This window comes from Thermobia domestica, chromosome 12, assembly GCF_964235325.1.
Source record: "Thermobia domestica chromosome 12, izTheDome1.hap1.1, whole genome shotgun sequence".
Taxonomy (NCBI): Eukaryota; Metazoa; Arthropoda; class Insecta; order Zygentoma; family Lepismatidae; genus Thermobia; species Thermobia domestica.
The window spans coordinates 136,802,087-136,822,641 of NC_137465.1; the positions used below are offsets into that span (position 1 = coordinate 136,802,087).

General features: G+C 37.0%; 1 protein-coding gene across 1 annotated transcript in view; it reads left to right on the forward strand.

The window, feature by feature from the left end:
- The window catches only part of LOC145666674 (uncharacterized), a 282,579-nt gene that overhangs the window by 202,466 nt on the left and 59,558 nt on the right, over window positions 1-20,555 (forward strand). Inside the window, exon 7 of the mRNA XM_081734149.1 lies at window positions 14,374-14,568. Within this exon, the coding sequence (XP_081590275.1) occupies window positions 14,374-14,568 (195 nt within the window). The remainder of the gene's footprint in view (window positions 1-14,373; window positions 14,569-20,555) is intronic.

The following is a 20,555-nucleotide window of genomic DNA, read 5'->3' on the forward strand; positions in this document are numbered from 1 at the left end:
AAAACTATGGATTTGACACTAATATCGGTCATTTTGGATTACTTTTATATGTCTTGGTATCTCACCCCCCCTCCGGTGACCCCCGGCCCGGAGCCGAATAGCGTAAATTTGGAAGAAGTTAATGTTACTGGAGTTTTACCATTGATTTCAGCGACCACGAAAATATGAATTCGACACTAATAGCTCAAGTGGAAGAGCGTTGGCTTCGCATTCGGGAGGTCGTGGCTTCGAATCCCGCTGCCTACCATCCTGACTGAGGTTTTCCAGGGTTTCCCTCAGTCCTACCAGGCAAATGCCGGGATGGCACCTACTAAACTGGCCCTGGCCGATACCTTCCCAAATCCTTTCCATTGTTAATGTTGTTAGATATTCAATGTAAAATGGCCTCTGAGCTGTATCTGGTGATTGTTAAATAAATAAATAAATAAATACCGGTCATTTTCTACTACTTTTACGTGTCCCGGTAAACGCCCCCCTGAGACCCCCCTGGTTCGAATTTCGACAAAAACGTTTAACTCTGGTCTGGAGCCTGGACCAAGGTATTCGAGACTAAAATTTGGTAACTCTCGGTCAATTTGTCTGGTTCCCAAGCCGGTTCCGGTAAACGCCCCCCTGAGACTCCACTGTTTCGAAATTTGAAAAAACGCTCTGTCTTGATCTGGGGCCTGGGCCAAGGCACCCCTGACCAAAATTTGGTAACTCTCGGTCCACTCGTCTGGTCCCCAGGCCGCACACAGACAGACAGACAGACAAACACACAAACAAACTCTTTATTTTATTTATATTAGAAGATAGTTTACAAGACAGTATTCAGTATGTACTTTTTATAATAATTGAGGTCATAACGAAAGGAAAATTGTTATATTTGAATAAACAGGAGAAGGACGTAAATATTGCAAAGTGTTTTCAATACTTTTTTTTATTATTTTGCTCGAAATTTCTTCATAGTTTGTTATTAAAATACTTGCCAACATATCCTCATTTTATTGTCCTAACAAACCAATATATGTTGATAGTAAAGTAGTTTAGATTGATCGAGCTCCTGGGCCTTCAGAATTTCATGTCACTCCCCCCACCCGTTACGAAATCCTGGCTAAACGCACCAATATATGTTCCAGTAAAATATTTTAGAGTGATCGAGCCCCTTTTGTGATGACCACAGTATTTTATGTCACGGACCCCCTCCCCCTTCACGAAATCCTGGCTACGTGCCTGAGTTGTGTTTTCCCTTCCTGCAAATGATTATAAATTTATGGAATTAAATTGATTCCCAATAAAACTTATTGTCAGAGCGCTAATCTTTAGTTAGTAATTGGTTTATACTAGTGCTCCCTTACTTATTTTGTTTCAAAGTACAGACGTGACGTCTACCATAATGACTATAGCACGGCCAACAAAAGATGGTCTCTGACGTTTCTTACCACATGCGGTGGGACATTGCAGCCCCTACTTTGATACCAGTGTTACCAACCACGATCACTCTGTCTTATACCATTAATTAAATTGCCACTACAGTTGCACCGAAAAAAACATTGACACGAGAGTAGTGGCAATGTCACTGCGAGCTGTCAGAGACGTTCTCTTACTGGACGCACTATAGGAACTGCTGAAATATTCGTAGCCCAACCCAAAAGGAGTGCACGTGGAATGGTGAAATTTTTACTTCTTCTACACTTCCCCCAAGAGTCAATATACTATCTTGTACAGTGCTCCAGTTTTTGCAGAAAAGTTAAAAAATCTGAAGATTTTCTCGCACAACTGTTCGTAGCACTACCCCTATCAGATCTAAAATGGCGTCCTTTCAAGTGTTATTTAAGTTTGGGAAATAAGTAGAAGTAATTGTTAGACGGAGCTAAACCTGAGGAATAAGAATGGTTATCTAGACACAGAAATCCTAGATTATGCAATGTCAGTTGTGTTCGCAGGGACCTGATAGATAGGTGTATTCTCCTGAAGGAACAGAATTCCTTTCTTTTCATTTTCCGCGGCGTTGAATTGAATTTTTCTTTCAGTTTTGTAAGTAATGTAGAGATTCTGGATTAAATATCTGACCGTTGCAAAGGTAGTCTATGAGTACGACCCCATACTTATCCCAGAAGAATGTTGCAAACAGTTTCTCAATCTACTTCTATGTCTTGAACTTCTTGGGGCGATGGAAAAATGAGTGCTACTACTCCATTGACTGTTGTTTCGAATCAGAATCATGGTTACTATTCTTGAGCGAAATTGATCAGCATTACGGTCAAATTGGAAGAAGACTTCTCTTAATGCCGTCACTCTTTTATTCTCCTGACAGATATTTTGGGAACCCATAATGCCGAGAACTTGCGCATACCCAAGTCATTCTGAATTATGCTACCAACGAGTTCCAAAGAAATACCCAGAATTTCTGATACAAGTTTTGCTGAGAAGGTAAAAACTGAGAAAGCGGGGTGCAGCCAGGCCTCAAATTATAATAAGTATATCGTGAGTTTACTATACATTTTAAAAACTATATAAATAATAGCTTAAATTATTCTTGTCACTCAAAAACTGGGGTGGCCTAGGCCCTCCTGCCCCGGCCACCACTGACTGAAATGCTGCAATTTTCAAGAATAATGTCACAAATTGCATCCATGATTTCTGGAAGAGTCATTGCTTTTAATCATCCTGGATGTAAAGCATAATTTGTTGAGAAATCGCCACGTTTATACTAAGCCACTTACTTCTTTACTATTGTATATAACGGAGGAGAGTTCCGTGGTGTTTCACTGATTTCCTAATTAATTTACTTCGGTGACTTTCCTTGGTGGAACAAAAATGTTATAACAGTTAGGATCTGGATGTTCGTGAAATTCGCTCTTTGGGCACACATAATCACTTCAGAGGCCTGAGAAACAATGAGAATTTCATTATTAATATGAAAATTTGTATTTGTACATACAGAGATATGTTTTTCTAAACTATGGTTTCATTTTTCTACCTAGTACCTACACTCCTTCTGGATTGCACTACGACATTTTCAGCAGCTCCTCATAAATTATCTTTCTCTCTCTTGATATATATATATATATATATATATATATATATATATATATATATATAGAGAGAGAGAGAGAGAGAGAGAGACGTAGCATTGTAGTACTAGATGCATGTGTTACTTGTTCCATACGCGAAAGTAATTCAATTTATGTTTAGGCTTCAAAAATTTCATTGAAAAATATTTCATATGCAGACGTTACTTATTTGTTAGTTACAAATTTTACTTGAAATAAGTTTAATTTATAATCATATAGGTCTAATATAAAAACAGCAACGAAATACACAATGTAATGTAAAATAAATCAAACGTAATAAATATGACATTTTTAATATGGCAAATAGCCCCCCCGAAAATGTATCTGCCCCTCCATTGCCCCCCTAAGAACTTAAAGCTGGCGTCGTCACTGGCTCTCTGAAACAAATCTAGGGGATTCATGACATCAGGCGTGCACTCAAATTTTTGTTGGGAGAGGTATAAGCTTTAGGGGGGGGGTCCATTACTACAATCCACTACTTCTAGGTGGTAGTCAATGGGTAACATTCTGCACCCGAGAAGACGATAAGTAGCTAATTGTAAAATACTTCAATCGATATTTTCAGAAAAAAAAGATTGTTCTGATAACAAGTACCTCATTAGGATTCTTCCGCCTACAGTCGGACAATATGTCCATGCCGACCAGATGCCGCGGTCGGATTGCCGGCGCCGGACGCTGGCGTCTTTCCGCTCGATTTTCGACCGCGACGAATAGTTGCCTTGCCGAGCAGTCGGCGAACAGCCAGAAACGAGCATTAAATGTGCCTGCGCCGCCGTCGGAAAGTTGTCTTGGCGAGCAGTCGGCAAACAGCCGTAAAGGTGCACTAAATGCGCCGGCTCTGCCGTCGAAAAGAGGCCGGTATAAGGAATCGGCAGAGGGTCAGAAAGAGGCCTTTACGACTGTTTTGCCGACTCTGGCGGTCGGCAACAGTCGGCAAAGAGTCAGCAAAGGGCATTTTATTTTAGATTTTCGACCGCTTGCCGCCTCGGCAAAAGGTCGGCAACTTTGAACAAGTAGATCGTCGTGCCACCGCGGACGGGAGCCGACTACCTCCGGCGGCCCGCCACCGTCGACGGCGGCAATCCCTCTTTCCGACCGCGACTTCCTGATGGGTTATAGGCCCTAGTTTTATCAAGAAAGTGTATGAATGCATGTTGAGTTAGGAAGTTTTTGGAGGCGAGGTCCGGCCCAGTGAACTTCCAGTGGATGTGCACCTGCGTGACATTATCTACTCATAATTTATAAAAAGATAATACAATTATCCTCTGTATATAGTCTTATGTATATATTGTATGCTTATAACAAATAAAAACATCTTTCAGTTTAACGTTCCACGATTACATCCATTAGATTAAGGGATACGATAATAAAGGCAAACTAACGAGAATGGAAGATTTGGTGGAATCAGAGTGTAGGAGGAAATGTGAGTACTCCGAAAAAACCGACGGACACGATTTGTATCATAATTGTTGCCAGTATTGCTACCTATTTCTTTTACTGCTACTATTACACAGATACAAGAGATGTATTTCTGTATTTTACCTTAAAGAAAAAAAGGGGTTCGCAACTCTGAAGTAATCGGGAACTAGTGGCATGTGAGAAAATAAGTACTGACACTACTACCTCTTAACATTATTTCGCTTAAACGAAATCCTTCATTTCTTTTGTCTTGGTTGCGTTTAAAAAGAATTATTAGTTGTGTGATTGGAGACATTTAAGATAGCATAAAAGGATAGGAAATAGCCTTAGAGTAGAAGGCCTGTGAGTAATGAAGCCACACGAAAAAGAGAAACTATCTGTGAAATCTTTTCATGAGTGAATTGCAAAGGTCGCTCGTATCTCGGTTAAAAGGCAACTACTGCAGCCTTGAGTTTGTGGTTTTAAAGGAGAGGGAAAAAAAGAGACTTATTAGAACCAAGTCAAATGAAGGGCACATTAAAAATCAGTTGTAGGTTGGGCATTTCCGGTTTACCTGACGTATGTTCCGTCCGTGACGTCATGATTGTACATTGATTTCTTTTTTCCGCTCTTTTCTTATTATTATTGTTACATACAGTGATGCCAACATACAATTTGTAGTTCTTCTGGCCGTCTGCCAGAATATTTTTAGATTTTTCCATTTTCGTTTTTATTTCTTTATTTTTCTTTTGAGGATTAAGGAAGAGTGTTTGAAATATTAGCTTCATATTATGTTTTTCTTTTTAGTCAAAAATTGGGATGTTACATTATGTTTATATTGTTTTTAATTAATAATAGAGAAATTAAAGGATAAACTGCACAAAACAAAATAATAAATAAATAAGTAAATAAAATACAAATAAAGGATCACAGAAAGAAAAAGATATAAAACATTTATTAATAAACTAATGAGTAATTAACAGAACCAGAGGGAACAAACAGAAGGATATGTAACAGTGAATAAACAACAGAAAAACAAAATGTAAGTAAATAGAAACAAATATATCTGTCTGTCTATTTCCAACGTCTCTTTTCAGCACTGAGGTTATGTAGAACGTGGACCATACCACCATAATACTTTCAAATTTTTAATCATCTACCACTGGGAATTGAACCCGGGCTACGTGACCAAAGAGACACAGCTAGCCACTATAGCAGCGGAAGTGTTAGAGAAAGAAAGAATAAATGAGAGAAACCAAAACAATACGCGAAAGGTCAAAGAAGAAATAACATAGGAACATACCAGCAACTAGAGGGGGACAAGGGGTCTGACCCCCATAAACCTTTCGTGGCCCCTCCAGACCTGAATACAAAATGCTATCATCAATACAAGAAAACACAATTTAGATATTTGTAAGAGAATTTTTAATGACTTGACCCCCTAACTTACTCATGTCCCCCCAAATCTCTGTGGCTGGTTTCGGGCCTGCATAGGAACAAAGAATAAATCATTGAGAAGCAAAGAAATATAATTGGACCACGATAACTCGAATTCCGTGATAATTCGATTTTTTCATATTCCCTTCAAACTCTTCATAACACTCAATTAGAAAAACCTCTATAAGTAGTATGCTTAAAAATTGAAACCTCGATAAGTCGAATTTTAAGAGTTAAATAATCATATTTAAAAATCCCAATAACTGGAACTTTCGTATTTGCGAACCTCTACAAATCGAAGTTTATAAGTCGAATTCCTTTTTATGTGACCTTGATAATTCGAACCTATAGCCCTATGCTTTTACGTTATTGCGATTGTTGCTACTCCTGTCATTGTTGCTAATGTGTACTGTAATTTTGTTTTACTAATGTCTAGACATGAAAGCCCCCTCCTCCCTCCGAAACAATAAACGCACAGGATTTTCTTTTTATTATTCATCTTATTTAATTTAAGGAGCTTTCACAACTTTGAGTTCTAGAGATTGAAAGAATAAAACTTCGAGTTATAGAGGTTATACAGGGTGTTTCGAGACAACACCGACAACATTTGTGAGGTGATTTCTGATAACAAGATGAGACGAAAAGTATAGACCAATCTGGGTGCACAAATGCTTACTTCCTGAGTTATAGGCTGCCGAAAATATGAAAAATTAACTTTTTAAGATCTATAGCTCCAATACTATATGACCTACCATAGTCGGGTCAAGACTTCATTTAGGAACTAGTATGTCCTATCCAAATATCCATGTTTCAGAATCTTGTGGTACTTCCGCAACAATTTTTGTAGAGGTAGGTGGTGAGTACTTCAAATTATATGCTCATAGCCAAACTGCCTTTTCTAAATATTGTTGCGTGAGTACCTTAGTATTATGAAACATATATATTTGGATAGCGCACATATCAATTCGTAAGTGAAGGCTTGACCCGACTTCGGTAGGTCCCATAGTATTGGAGCTATGGACTTTTAAAGTTCATTTTTTCATATTTTCGGTAGCCAAAAGGAAGCATTTCTGCACCCAGGTTGGTCTATACTTTTTGTCTTTTCTTGGTATCAGGAATCACCTCCCAAACGTCGTCGGTGTTGTTCCGAAACACTGTATATAGTCACTTTTAATGAGGAACGCGGAACTTCGATAATTCGAACCTTACTTATTCGAAAAAGTCGATAACTCTAATTTTTGTCTATTCCCTTCAGCTTCGAATTATTGAGGTTCTCACTGTAATTGAAACACAAATAAAAACACCAGAAAATAAACTCTGCTGAAGACAACAAAGATGTCATGTAAAACTTACCTACTTTCGGAACTTATCTCACGGCACATACTTAAGTATATATCCATCTATGAAAACTGTGTAACCACAGTTAAAGTCACAGTTTCCGTGAAAATGTTAACGGATCGGCTTCATTACGAACTCAGCCGAGATAATTGTTCAAGCTGTCCATTACACACACACACACACAAAAAAAAAAAAAAAAGCAAAGGAAAGAATTGTAAAAAAAATTCGTTTAAATTTTCGTGTGGAATACCGGCAGAGTACTAACATTACAATTTTATACAGTTCACTAGCGAGACCCTAACAAACAAATTATGAAGACAAAACGCTATATATTTTTGTTGATACTAACCACGAATACATCGGGTTAGTACCGGGTGCATGACACGACCTGTCAAGTTATCAAGTGACGGCGTGGCAGAGTTAGGATTATCCACGACTCCCGTATAAAGGGTCCTGGGTTCGATTTCTCCTCGAGACAATTTTTTTGCCTTAACCATTTGTAACTACAAGTAAAATATTAATTCATCATATGTTTGTATACATAAAACAATAGAAATGTTCAAACCAGTTGTAAAAATTTGAATATTACATGTTAACTAGCAATAAAATGTAACCTATTCCGCGTTGTATATTGATGCCACCGGTTATATTATGGTTAGCACAGTCGTTGTGTAAAAGATGTTCTTGAAGCTTCGTGTCTATTTCTGTGAACAGTGCGCGAATTGATCGGACTTTTGCAAGGGAGGACGGATTCAGACGACTATAGCATGGCAAACTATAACAGTTGTAGCGTAGGGCGTCATTTAGGGAGAGCAAGAGGGCAATTGCCCCTCAAGAGTTTGAGGAATAAATATATTTTAATCGATTGTCTAATACAAAATGTGAAAGTCTTATGTCGGCGGTCCTCTTGCCCCCTCAAGCAAAGTCTAAAATGACGCCGCTGGTTATATCATACATCCAATATTACCAAAAGGAATTTCTCCCTCATCCTCTTGTAATTCATAAACTATCCACAAATATAGACAAGAAGAGTCAAGAATTTTTTTACACAACGGCTGTGCGAATCATAATATAACTCAATCAATATACAACGTGGAATAGGTTACATTTTATTGCTAGTTAACATGGAACATGGAATGATTTGAACATTTCTATTGTTTTATGCATTATAAGCGTATGGTGAATTATTATGTTATGGTTACTTTATTGGTTGAAGCAAAAAACAAGAAAGTTGACTCGAACAGAAATCCAATCCGAGACCCTTTGCACAGGGGTAGTAGATGGTCCTAATTGTGCTACGCCGTCACTTGATAACTTTACGCGTCGTATCATATATGCGCGAGTTGGAATCATTAAGACGCTTTTTCTCCACTATTTCTGGCTGGCTATTGTGCTCTCTCAGTTTGCAATATTAACACCTTGAATGTGCGCTACTACCTCGCGAAGGAGGTCCCGAAGTTAATTTAATAAAGTCTGCTTTCCACTTGTAAGAAATGGTCACCTAGGGCCTCTGATGAACTTGGTCACTATTTAGAAAATGATCAACTATGTCTGAATGACAAAAATCAGGTGGAAATTAACACGAGAAGAAGTTGTGGGGATTGAAGTGAAGTTTAGTAATGAAACTCTATAAGGAACAAATTTCAATTTAGTCGCAATCAGTCAGCACCAATTGAGAGCGCAACTAAACACTTCAGACACGCGTAAGAAATAGTCGATCCGTTGGGACAAATAATCTGTTAATCATGTCATTAAGCCTTATAAAAAGTTACGATTTTTCGTTTGCGCGCATCACATTCTGGTTTTCAGTGACTTCCGATGCTAAACTTAAATCCGCTATTACTTCTTTTCTCGTGTTCATTTCCACATGAAATGTTATATTTCGGCATAATTGATCATCCTCTAAATTGTATCGAAATTTTGTCAAGTTCCAGTGGACGCCACCTAACCATTTTCTTCCAAGTACTAAATGTATTCAAATATTCATTTCAAACGGTTCATTCGATTTCCCGTAATAATTGGACAGACAATCACGATATCACTCTTCACATTGACCGCATAGTTAGAACTTTTCCCCTTTTCTCCTTAAAAGCGGATTTTTAAGCACAAGGAAAGATGGGCTCACTTGTTTAAAAATAAGGTGTTTATATCCATCTCTTCCTCTTTTGATATATGTGTTAATGAATTATAGCAACCCGACTGGGCCAAATGCTAAATACATTATATTAAAAAGATAATTTCAAGTGCTTCATCCGTTTTGCTGTGATGACAAGATACAACCTCGATGTCATCGCTCTTAAATATTGAGCAAAAATAATAAAAATGGCACATATTCTCCTGGTAACACCGAAATTTCTAAACACGGTCGGATACGTGCACACTCGTTTTAAAAATAAGGTTTTTATATATATCAAGTTTCATCTCACAAACATTAGATATTCTATTTTTGGCGTACATTTTTAACCCCTCTCCTCTGTTAGTATACGCAATTTAATAAGAATGGCGTGACAACAACCCAGTCCGATGTAGGTGTTAACTGTGTTAATAAAATTCATTTCAAACGGTTTAGACATTTCCGTTATAATAGACAACGTATTTTTCATTTATATACTATGCAGATATACAGATTAATAGTATTGTTACTGTCTTGTTATTTATTTAAACTATTTATTGATATAAAATGAGGTATTATGATCAATGTTTAACAATACCTAGCATTTTCCATGTTACCATCAGTCAAGTAGTGAATTTTGTGTGTAATATTTATGTTACATTGAATTTAATGTGTCACGCTAGTAGCAAATCAGGCATGAATGCTAACACATTGTTCAGTTTCAGTTTTCAAGAGATTTTCTTTCCTGTCTTTCTATTATTTTGTCAATAGATTACAAAACACTGGCACCTGACTGTTGCATGTATATAGTCTTTAACATTTTTTCAAATATACTTAAAGTTCTTTAGGCTAATGGACGGATGGATAATGAAAATAACTTGTAGTTAAATTAAAATTTTAATTGACCCTTAACGGGAATCGAACACGAGACTACAAGAACCAAAAACGCACGCGCTAGCCATTAGACTAGCATTTTACTAACAGTATCAGTCTAATTCTCCGTGTGCATGACGACGTTTCGTTGTCTCTAGGTCTGTTTCGGTCATACTAGGATACGAATGTGACTGCTTCCAGGTCACAAAATTCTTGACCAGTTTCATCACTGCTTCCCAATACCAGTATAATAATAGGGTCTATTCTAACCCCAACGGGTAATAACTGACTTGGTCAGATACGTTTTTCTAAAATCGGAGTTCGATTCTCGACGGAAGCTCATGCATTTCGGATCCCACGTTAAGCTGTAAGTCCATGTCTCGTCTCATAAAGCCTTGCCGCTAAATGGGACGCTAAAATCAAATCAACTACTACAACTAATAACAGACATTCTAGAAAGAACTCCTCCCGCATTCTCAGTCTATCAATTCTTCCATCGTCATTCACTTCTTTTAATCGTACGTCTTTCTTAATCTAACGGGCATTATCGTGGGACATTCAACTGAAAGACTTCATTTCATTTCTAAATAAACCAAATTATAATATACACTTCCAATGGGACGATACTTCATTCTGTAGAGTGAGCGAACTCAATCACTTAGAATCGATTTAATTTTAAATAGTTGTTATGAAGTTCGTCAGTAACTTAGACAGAACGTAGTTATGAAGTAGATTTGTTTGATATTGGAGTTTAGCGTCCCTTTCAACACCAACAATCTATGAAATGTGCACCTATAACTTAATATCGGATCCGAACCACATAAGCTTCCGCTAGGAATCAAACCCAAGTATCCTTAGTAGGTTTACAAAATGTAGGTTCACAAAACAGTAAAAACTCTCTGAGTTATGTTTTGTGTACTAGTCCTTCCAACACAAACTGTAAGACCAGTGGTAAAATTAGATCTGAAGATATAATGAGCAATAGAATGAATCGAAAAAAGAAACTTTCTTTTTCGAAATGTTAAGATGGCTAGTGCGGAAAGTGACCATTTGCGACTAAGAAGACAACTGATTTTTTTTTTTTTTTAATTTGGAGGTCGTATAGGTGGCGTTCATCGACTTTGAAGTTTGATAGTGATTTGGGTATGCAATACGCACAACAATTTCACAAAAATGTCATTATTTGGCTATTTTATGAATTTGTTCTGTCTTATGGTCGTTTATTGTCTTGCTTATGACAAATATGTTAAATTCGTGCCTCAGAGGTGAATTCCTATGTTGTTTACTTATGGTTTTGGTCAAAAATTGTCAATTCTAGGCTAAAAATACCTTTTTCTGTTGATGTTTTCAAATTGGTTTTAAATTTGAGCTTATTCGAAAGTTTTCCGATATAAAAGACTAAATAAAAATATGTTATTACTAAGAGTTCCTTAATTACTGTCCAGTGCTTCTCTTAGTTTCATTATTTTTGAACTTTGAAAATAACGCAGAGCTTACCAGAGGAGGTGGCTGGACTGCGAAGTCCATCCACCCCAAATTATGTTGCGAAATATGATTTTCCTAAGGGGCAGGCCAAGATTTTCTTCTAGTTTTCTCCATAGACTTTATAATCACTTTTTGTTCGCAATGTCAGAATATAACCTCTGGATTCCAAGTTCGCTTTCATGTAGCCATCACTGCACTCACGTCTAAAATGGAAGAAGTAACCCCTGTCATGATTTTCATAAGTCGTTTTAGGTGAGGAACTCGTTTTGTTGAATGACCCAATCAATCAGATCTCTCAAGTGGTGTGGGAGAAATCGGGACAAGTGGATCATATTCCAGAAGTGTCATGCTTCATTTGTTATCAATGGTTCCTTCTTGATAACAAACCATTCTGGTGCGTATATCTTCAATATATACGTTGTAATAAGCTACAGTTGTTTAGAAGGGTGGGACGCGCTTACATATAGTTGAAACACTGGGCATGCCGTTGTTAACCACTGCGACTGGATTTCTTATAACAGATTTAAGCACGGACCAACAATATCTTTTGGATATTTGTTCAGCTGTTTCAAGCGATGTTTGTCTGCACAATCTAGTGAAGAATAAGCGCGGACCACTTGTCCAGTCACGGTAGTTAACGACGACATGCCGAGTGCTCCGGCTGTATGTAAGCACGTCCCACCTCTCTGAGCAACTGCACCTAATTGCAACGTACATAATGAAGATGTACGCACCGGTGTCGTTTGAGATCGAAAAGGAACCATTGATAACTGATGGAACACAACATTTCTGAAATATGATCCACTTTTCCCGATTTCTCCCACACAACATGAGAGATCTGATTGATAGAGCCATTCAACAAAACGAGTCCTCACCTATCCTGAAAATCTTCTGCTGTCTTTAATAACCGACCAAAACTCAGGCATTAGAAATCTTAGTTTGCGAGGAATTAAGAAAGCAAGAGGATTGAAAAAAAAAGACACTTTTATTTTACCAACTATTAATTTTAATGCAGAACAATACTATGACATGAATAATTCGGCTTCATGCTCCTTTCACGAACCTCTGTTGACCAATAATATCACAAATGAAGAAATAGATTACTTTATTTAAAAAAATAGCAAAAATTCAAGACTTTCTCTGCCATACCCAAGAAGTGAAACGACTTACAAAATCATCACAGGGGATACTTCTTCCATTTTAGGCGTCGGTGCACGTGATAGCTACATGAAAGCGAAATTTTAATCTAGAGGGCATATTCCGACATTGCGAACAAAAAGTGACTTTAAAGTCTATGGAGAAAGCTAAAAGAAATTCTTGGCCTGCCCCTTAGTAAAACCATGTTTCCCAACATAATATTAGGTGGGTGAATGTTGCAATACAACCACCTCCTTGTGGTGAACTCTGGGTTAGTTTCAAAGCATGAAATTAAGTGAAGCACTGGACAGTAATTAAGGAAATAATTAGAAAACTATACCTCTTATTTAGGATTTTATATCGGAAAATTTAATAATGAAGCTCAAAGTCAAAACCAATCGGAAAACACCAATAGAAAAAGGCATTTTTAGCCTAAAATAGAACATTTTAACCCAAAGCATAAGCAAATAGCATAGGAAACCATCCCTGGGGCACGAATTTAACATATTTGTCATAAACAAGACAATAAACGACTATAAGGCAGAAAAATACATAAAATAGCCAAATAATGTCATTTTTGTGAAATTGTTGTGCATGTTCCATACTCAAATTAAAAAAAAAAAAACTTCAAGGTCGATGCGTGTCACCTAAACGACATCCAAAAAATCAGAAAAAAAATCAGACATCTTCTTGGTCACAAGTGGCCACTTCTCAGCACTACCCACCTTAACATTTCGAATTTTTTTTCGATACACCCTAATAAGCAATGAGCTGATTTTCTTTGTGAAAATTTAAAAATAGGAAAAGAAGCTATTCGCAAGCAAAATTAGGTATTCATATTTGAAATCAAGAAGCTTGATAATCATTGGTTATTTTGATTATTCCCTTACAAAATAACAAGAACCAAATAAGGCCTCAAAACTACCAACAAAAACAAAGCAACATATTTGTTGTTAGAAATTGAGGAAATACTTTAGATCAATCGACGTTCGACGAGTGGAAGTGAAACATATAACTGAATACTAGGAGAGGTTGTAGGACATGGTGACAATTTAGGCTTCCTCTGGGAAACACTTATATTGTCCTCCTTTGGGAAACCCGAAATTTGAAATATAGACTACTTTATAAATGATCAATGGTTCTTATGAATTTACCCACTAAAGCAGATAGTTCGATACTGTACAATCATGGATCAATATTTTTGCAACGTAAAGAAATAAAATTGTGTAACTTATAGCTGCGCACATCAGATTACGGTCCATCGGAATCCATCTAACTGATGCTGCTTTAGGCAGTGCGTGAACGAGTTACAGCGACGCGATAAGTTTCTTGTTTTAACATTGAAAACTTTCGGAGAAACTGGAACTTAGAAAACTTCTTCTTATCCCTCTTATTATTATGAATGTTTGTTATTATTAATATAAATTGAATTGACTCTTACCATTTCATTTAGATAACACACAACTAATTTTGTACCGAAAGTACAAAGTTAGTAAAAATCCATTAATCTTTAAATACAATTTACTTTCGTTGCAGGTTGTCACATACTTTTCCAGCAAAGGATTCCGCCACAAAAGGGATGAGCTATTACTTTATGCAACATCTCAAGGAGCGGTTCGTCCAGGCGACTCGGATGAATGGGACGGTGTACCTATTCCTCTTCCACCACTTCCGGCAAACTACAAATTAACCGATTACTGTAAAATGATAGATGTAGATTATAGGCTCGATGTAAGTATTAAGGCCATGCAGTTCTGTAAGTTTCCTTTAGAAAATCTTGCTAAATTTAGCGTACGGCAATATATTTCAACACTGGTTTTAGTCAGCTATTAGCAGTGAAGTTTCCGGTTGTTATTTAGTAATAATCGTTTTCATTCTTGAGAATATCATGAAAACAAAGGATTAATGAGTACTAACGAAAATGTGTATTGAAGAATTAATGAAATATTTACTTTTGTACTACATAAAGAACTAACACTCACATCAGCGGTAAAAGTGCCCACACTTGGATATTTTTATAATTACGCTTTCTACATTAAGTTGAGGACGCGTAAACCTACGAAATTCTTGTTAAACATATCCCTATATGAATTTGAGAAAAAATACCTCAAAGTTGGGATATAAAGGGTATAGCCGAACAAGGCGGTGAAAAGTGTCCTTACACGGATTGCTGTAAAATTTGTACCAAAGGTATCTCATATCAAACGATAACTTTGGCCAGAAAATCAACTTCATATTCCATCGAAGCCTTTTAAGAAATACAAAATAATGTACCTCGCTCTTCAAATTTCTAACGAAAACAATTTACATGGGCGACAATGTTTATTACTACAAACCTCAGTTCTACCAGTGAAGTACCGCGATAGGACCTTCTGTAAGGCTGAGATCGCTGTCTACCACATTCTTGCTCTTCCGATATATGATAAGAGAAGAAATTTTTCGATGAAGTCACCATGAACCTCCTTTAGACATTTGATAGCGTAGCACTAGCTTCCGTATACTCTTTGTATGAACATCTACCACCTAAGAGTGCAGCTAGTTCAGAACTGATGGTTTGAACACTTCACTGAAGTTGAAATTCTTCGATACAAGCCTTTTTCAGGTGAAGAAAAAGAAAGGAATCGCTGGGGGAAGGCTGGGGCTGTAAGGAAAATGATTGAATCGTTCCCTCAAAATCTTTGAATTGTCTCAATAGCGCGAGCATCTGCGTGTGAGCGGGCGTTGTCATGGATCAGAAGAATTCCAGAGCGTAGCATTCCTCTCCGGCGTCATATCTGCTGTAATTGTTCGTTCTGATTCCAAGAATTTCGGAAGAATCACATCCTGTGGCCTCAAAACATAGTCCCATGATTTTATAAACTGATGGTGTTTGTTTGAATTTCTTCGCTTCAAGACAACCAGAGTGCCGCCATTGCTTTGACCGCTACTTGGACTCTCCAACAGACAGCTTATCAGTCACAATTCGATGCATTGTTTCCGCAGACACTTCTAAAACTCTTTGGCGAGTTCAGTCATTGTGAACTGGCGATTGGATCGCACATGCCCATGAACACTTTCCACTAAATTGTAAGTTTGTACACTAGGTCTTCCTCTATGCTCTTCGTTATGAACATTTAAACTCCCTACCGGAAACTCTCTTGCACCGTTGCCTGACCTTCCCTTCACTCACTACTAATGCTCTGAAAATTAGGGATGGCCACAAAGTTCCGGTTCCGGCGGGCTCTTGGAGATCCGGTTTTCAGAACCGGTTACGGAACCGTTTCCAGACTTGGATCCGAAAACCCCGTTCCGGAACGGATCTTGGGAACTGGTTCCAGACCTGGATCCGAAAAACCGGTGCCGGAACCGAATCTTCTAGAAACGGATCCGTTCAGAGACGAAAACTGGTTCCACCAGGAACAGGTTCTGGCCATCCCTACTAAAAATGACACACAATTCCCGATAGATGTCAACTACTGCATTCTGCCCTTGGGCTTTCAGAGATCGTACAACAGATCTCATTTCACATTTGGAGGGATTTTGCATTACGGTAGCCATTTTATCTTATTGCTGCTCGCATGTACGCAACTCCACTCGGAAGATTCTATCTCGTTTGCAAGCACAAAATACTAGGGCATACTCTTGCGCATACTCGATTTCATCAATGTCACCCACGTAAAAAATATCTGCATTTTTTTATGTGACTCTTATTTCTGCTCAAAAGAAGAAAATACCACTAATATTAGTGATATAAAATATTTGTACTTTCGTACTTTTAATACAGGTTAAGTAACTAAGTAATAAAAAACAACGTAATAACCTATATACGTTGACGAGGCACTGCAATTCTATCCAGATATTTAACTTTAAATATAAATTATGTTTATATTCGTATTATTGTTAAGCATTCTGCTTGTTGACAGGTCCAGGGACTAAAAGTTTTTTTTTTTTTTTTGGTTCAGGCCTGGAAATGTTTTTTCCACGTTTCTCGATCTTCTGTTTCCTCTTTAGCTCCCAATATTTTTTTCTGTGTTTCGAATTATCGATCAGTTGTGTTGTTCTTTTTACTATTTCTCCCATTTCTCCCACCTTTCAATCTATAACAGCATGAAGAAAACAACTTCTTCACAAAATGTGTCCAATCCAATTGGACTTCCTACGAAGGATGCTGACTAGAAGCGCCCTCTTTTCTTCTACCAGCTTTAAAATATTTTCGTTTGTTATTCTCTCCGTCAATTTTATCTTTTCTATTTTTCTCCAATACTCTATCTTGCTCCATTTCTAAATCTCTAAATATTTTTTCTCTAAGTTCCGTAATGGCCAAGTCACTGAACTATACTGTCCATTGCTCCATATATAGCACTTGACCAGTATCTCGATTAATCTAATATTAAGCCTGCTAGTTAAGAGTGATATTTGTTAACTTCATATTCGTATAGGCTATATATTTTTAATTAATTATCTTTAGCGTTGTATAAGGTTAAATAATATTTGTAGTATAAAAAGGGAATGCCCGATTTCGTCATCCACTATTGCTAAAGTCCGACAAATAATGAGTCAAAAGACGTTATTACTTAGTCAACTACTCTTTGTTTCACCCTAGGAAGAATATAAAACGGAAGTACGTCAAACGCGTCAAACCAGTGTAGCCAGTAGCAAAAAGTGCACTTTTCTGTCAGAAAGGATGAAAGACTATTGTCCCTTTATACATGTGCATATAGTCTCATACAACAAGGTTACAGACCCTACAGTTGCCTCTATTCGCAGAATATGAGGGAAGTGAATAACACAAGTGACTTTATGTACTTATTTATAACAATATCTTTACTTAAATAACTTAATAGTGTTTGTAATCCAATTTTATATATGGCCAAACAACAAAGCAGAATGAAAAAAATTTCGGTTCATATTGGACCTTAATAACAATTGAGATGTTATCATATCACATTAATTATAATAATGTACCAAAGAAGAGTGGGGGGGAGTCTCATCAGCCTCTCAACTTAGAAAGCTGAAATTTGGCATTTTTAAACAATAAGCAGACAGTCTAGCAATTTTAGCATTTTTGACAATTCCCTTCAGAATCTAGACCCTTCTAACATTCAATTTTTTACACATTCCTGGATAGAAAAGGAATCCAATTCTATCTTCAAATCCAATTCCATCGCTCAGTATCATATATTTATTGCATCCATTTTTTTTAAAAAAAAGGTTTTGCTGATTTATTTGTTTCCCTTCAAAATACGAAGTAAACACATGCTCATGTCTAGTTTTGTAAAGCACATTATTTCATTGTTTCGGAGTTTGGATCAAGACAATCAACAAGATGGACATGCTTAATCCTTCTCCTCTGGGCGCCGCAGTTCCTTCCGACAAATAATTAAGCGTGTATTTTTTTTTAAAGCAAATTGATACGTATAAATGAAGGTTGAGAGAGAGAAGACCATTAAACCAGTTATCACTAATAGTTGAGTTACAGAATATATTGCTTTGTGAATATACCCCCTTTTATTTTGAACATCCCCCTAAGTATAAATATTGATTCCCTTTCTAGTGGGAGGTCGCGCTTTTAGTACATTACGAGTTGGTAGTGGGTTGATATGTAAAAATAATCGGAAACGATTGATATTAGTGTCGAATTCATAGTTTAGGGGTCATTGAGATGAATAGTAACTTTCCCGAAGCTGTTCAAGTCTAAACTTAGCCCCATCTACATGGTGGGGATGAAAATTAAAATGTCCAAACTTACTAAGATCAGTGTAGAATTCATAGTTTCTTGGGGTCGCTAGATGAATAGTGACAATCTCCAATCTGTCCAAATAATGTTACTCACGAGACGAGAAATAAGGTTTTCTCTCCTCGTCTCGATTATGGAAGACTTACTTCTCGTCTCAATTATCAAAGGATTAGTTCTTGTCTCATCTCAAAATTTATTCGGATTGTTTTGTAAATTTATTTATGCCCGGGTATTTCTTAATTTCATCCATAATTTATGAGATTCCCTCCTCATCACGAGAGGTTTACGAAAGGTGTAGCATAACAAAAAATTAAACTATGTTAATTTTTGTAGCAGTAGTGTGGCCAGGGAGGATCCGGGTCTATACACCCCTAAAAGTTTTTTTTTTTTTTAATTCCTGCATTATTATTTTTGTCAAAGTTATAGGTAGCCAATTTTAAAACTGCTAGCCTATGCCTAGCCTATGCTATTCTTATTTTCAATACATTGCATTTTTTATGTATTTTATTGTTATTTATGATGTAAAACCTTTTAAATGCGCTTGCCCTTTCTCTATTGAAAGTTTTTAAGCAAAACTAAATTTGCTTGAACAAGTCATTGAAGCGGTGGGGAAATATACATTTGTAAAAAATGAAGCCTAAAACAACTTTTACGGGGGAGGGTTCCGGATCACCCATTGTCCTGTGTAGTATTCCATACTACTGGTGCGAAAAGAAATAACGGTTTTGCGGTTTTTAAAAGAACCGACAGAGATTTTTCAAAAACCGGGAAGATTATAAAACAGTTCCGATTTTCAGAGAAAATTGTTTCGAATTTAAAACCTGTTGCGTTTGTGACTGGAGCAGATTGTAATAGAAAACCGAACCGTTTTTTAAGTAGAAAAACGAGCCGGTTTAAAACCAGAAACGGTTTTGGTGAATTCGGTTAGTGACAGAATTTAAAATGTTTTCGAAGATTGTGGTAAACACAAATTAAACTTCAGAGTTGACTTGCGCGGCAGTTTATAATGGTTCGTGTGTCCAGAATAGCTGGTAAGTTCATCTAGTATATTAATATAAGTGCTTGCAACCCTAACTTTAGCCGATAACAACAGCAGAAGCATGACACAAGTAAGATTGTCAGATTTACTCTCACTCAAATATTAGTGTATCGAAAAACTTTTAAAAATGGAGCTACTTTTGCAGTAGATACACAAAGAAAGTAAGACAGACAGTTAGAATAACAATAGAGGTATGCAAACTCATTCTTTATCAGTTAAACTTCTTACGATAAGGTAAATTTGGCAACATGAGCTCAGTTGTTGCCACGTCGGCGAAAGCGGGAAGACAGTTTTTATTCATTGTGTTCTGTGATAGTTCAGTGAATTTTGTTGTGCGCGTTTCTTGTTTTGTTTTATTTTGTTATTTTCTTGTTATAGTTATTCCGTGTGTTATCTGTGTTATTATTAGTGCTGTTAGTAGTTAATTTTGTGTTTAACTGCTGTAGTGGTATTTTTGGAGACAGTCGCTGGAAATTCCCACATTGTTATAAGAAGCAAAGAAAGAAGAGAAACCTCTTTCTACTGGTGAAAAAATCATGTTATTAAACATTTATTCATATTTTCGAAAACAGACAGTGAAGCTGGAGAGAGGATTTGTGCTTAGGCGACAAGGCATCTCCGGAAAGGGGGGGGGAGTATAGTGTGATTCATACCATGACAGAGGGGGTAAATTCCTGGGACTGACCTCGTTTTTCACGGTACAAAAACAGATGATTATCACGGAGAATTTGAGCAGCAGAATATGAACATTTCCAAGAAATACTTCTTCCGAATGTAGCACCAAATTCCGTGATTGTTATAGGTAATGACCGCAGACACTCAATAAAACACGAAAAAAATCCCTACGAAATCATGTTCCAAAAAAGACATTGTAGAGTGGTTAAAAAATTAAAGTGTTGAATGTGATTCAAGCTCCAACAAATTTGAATCAATAGAAATGTTAAATAAAGTTGCTTCCAACAT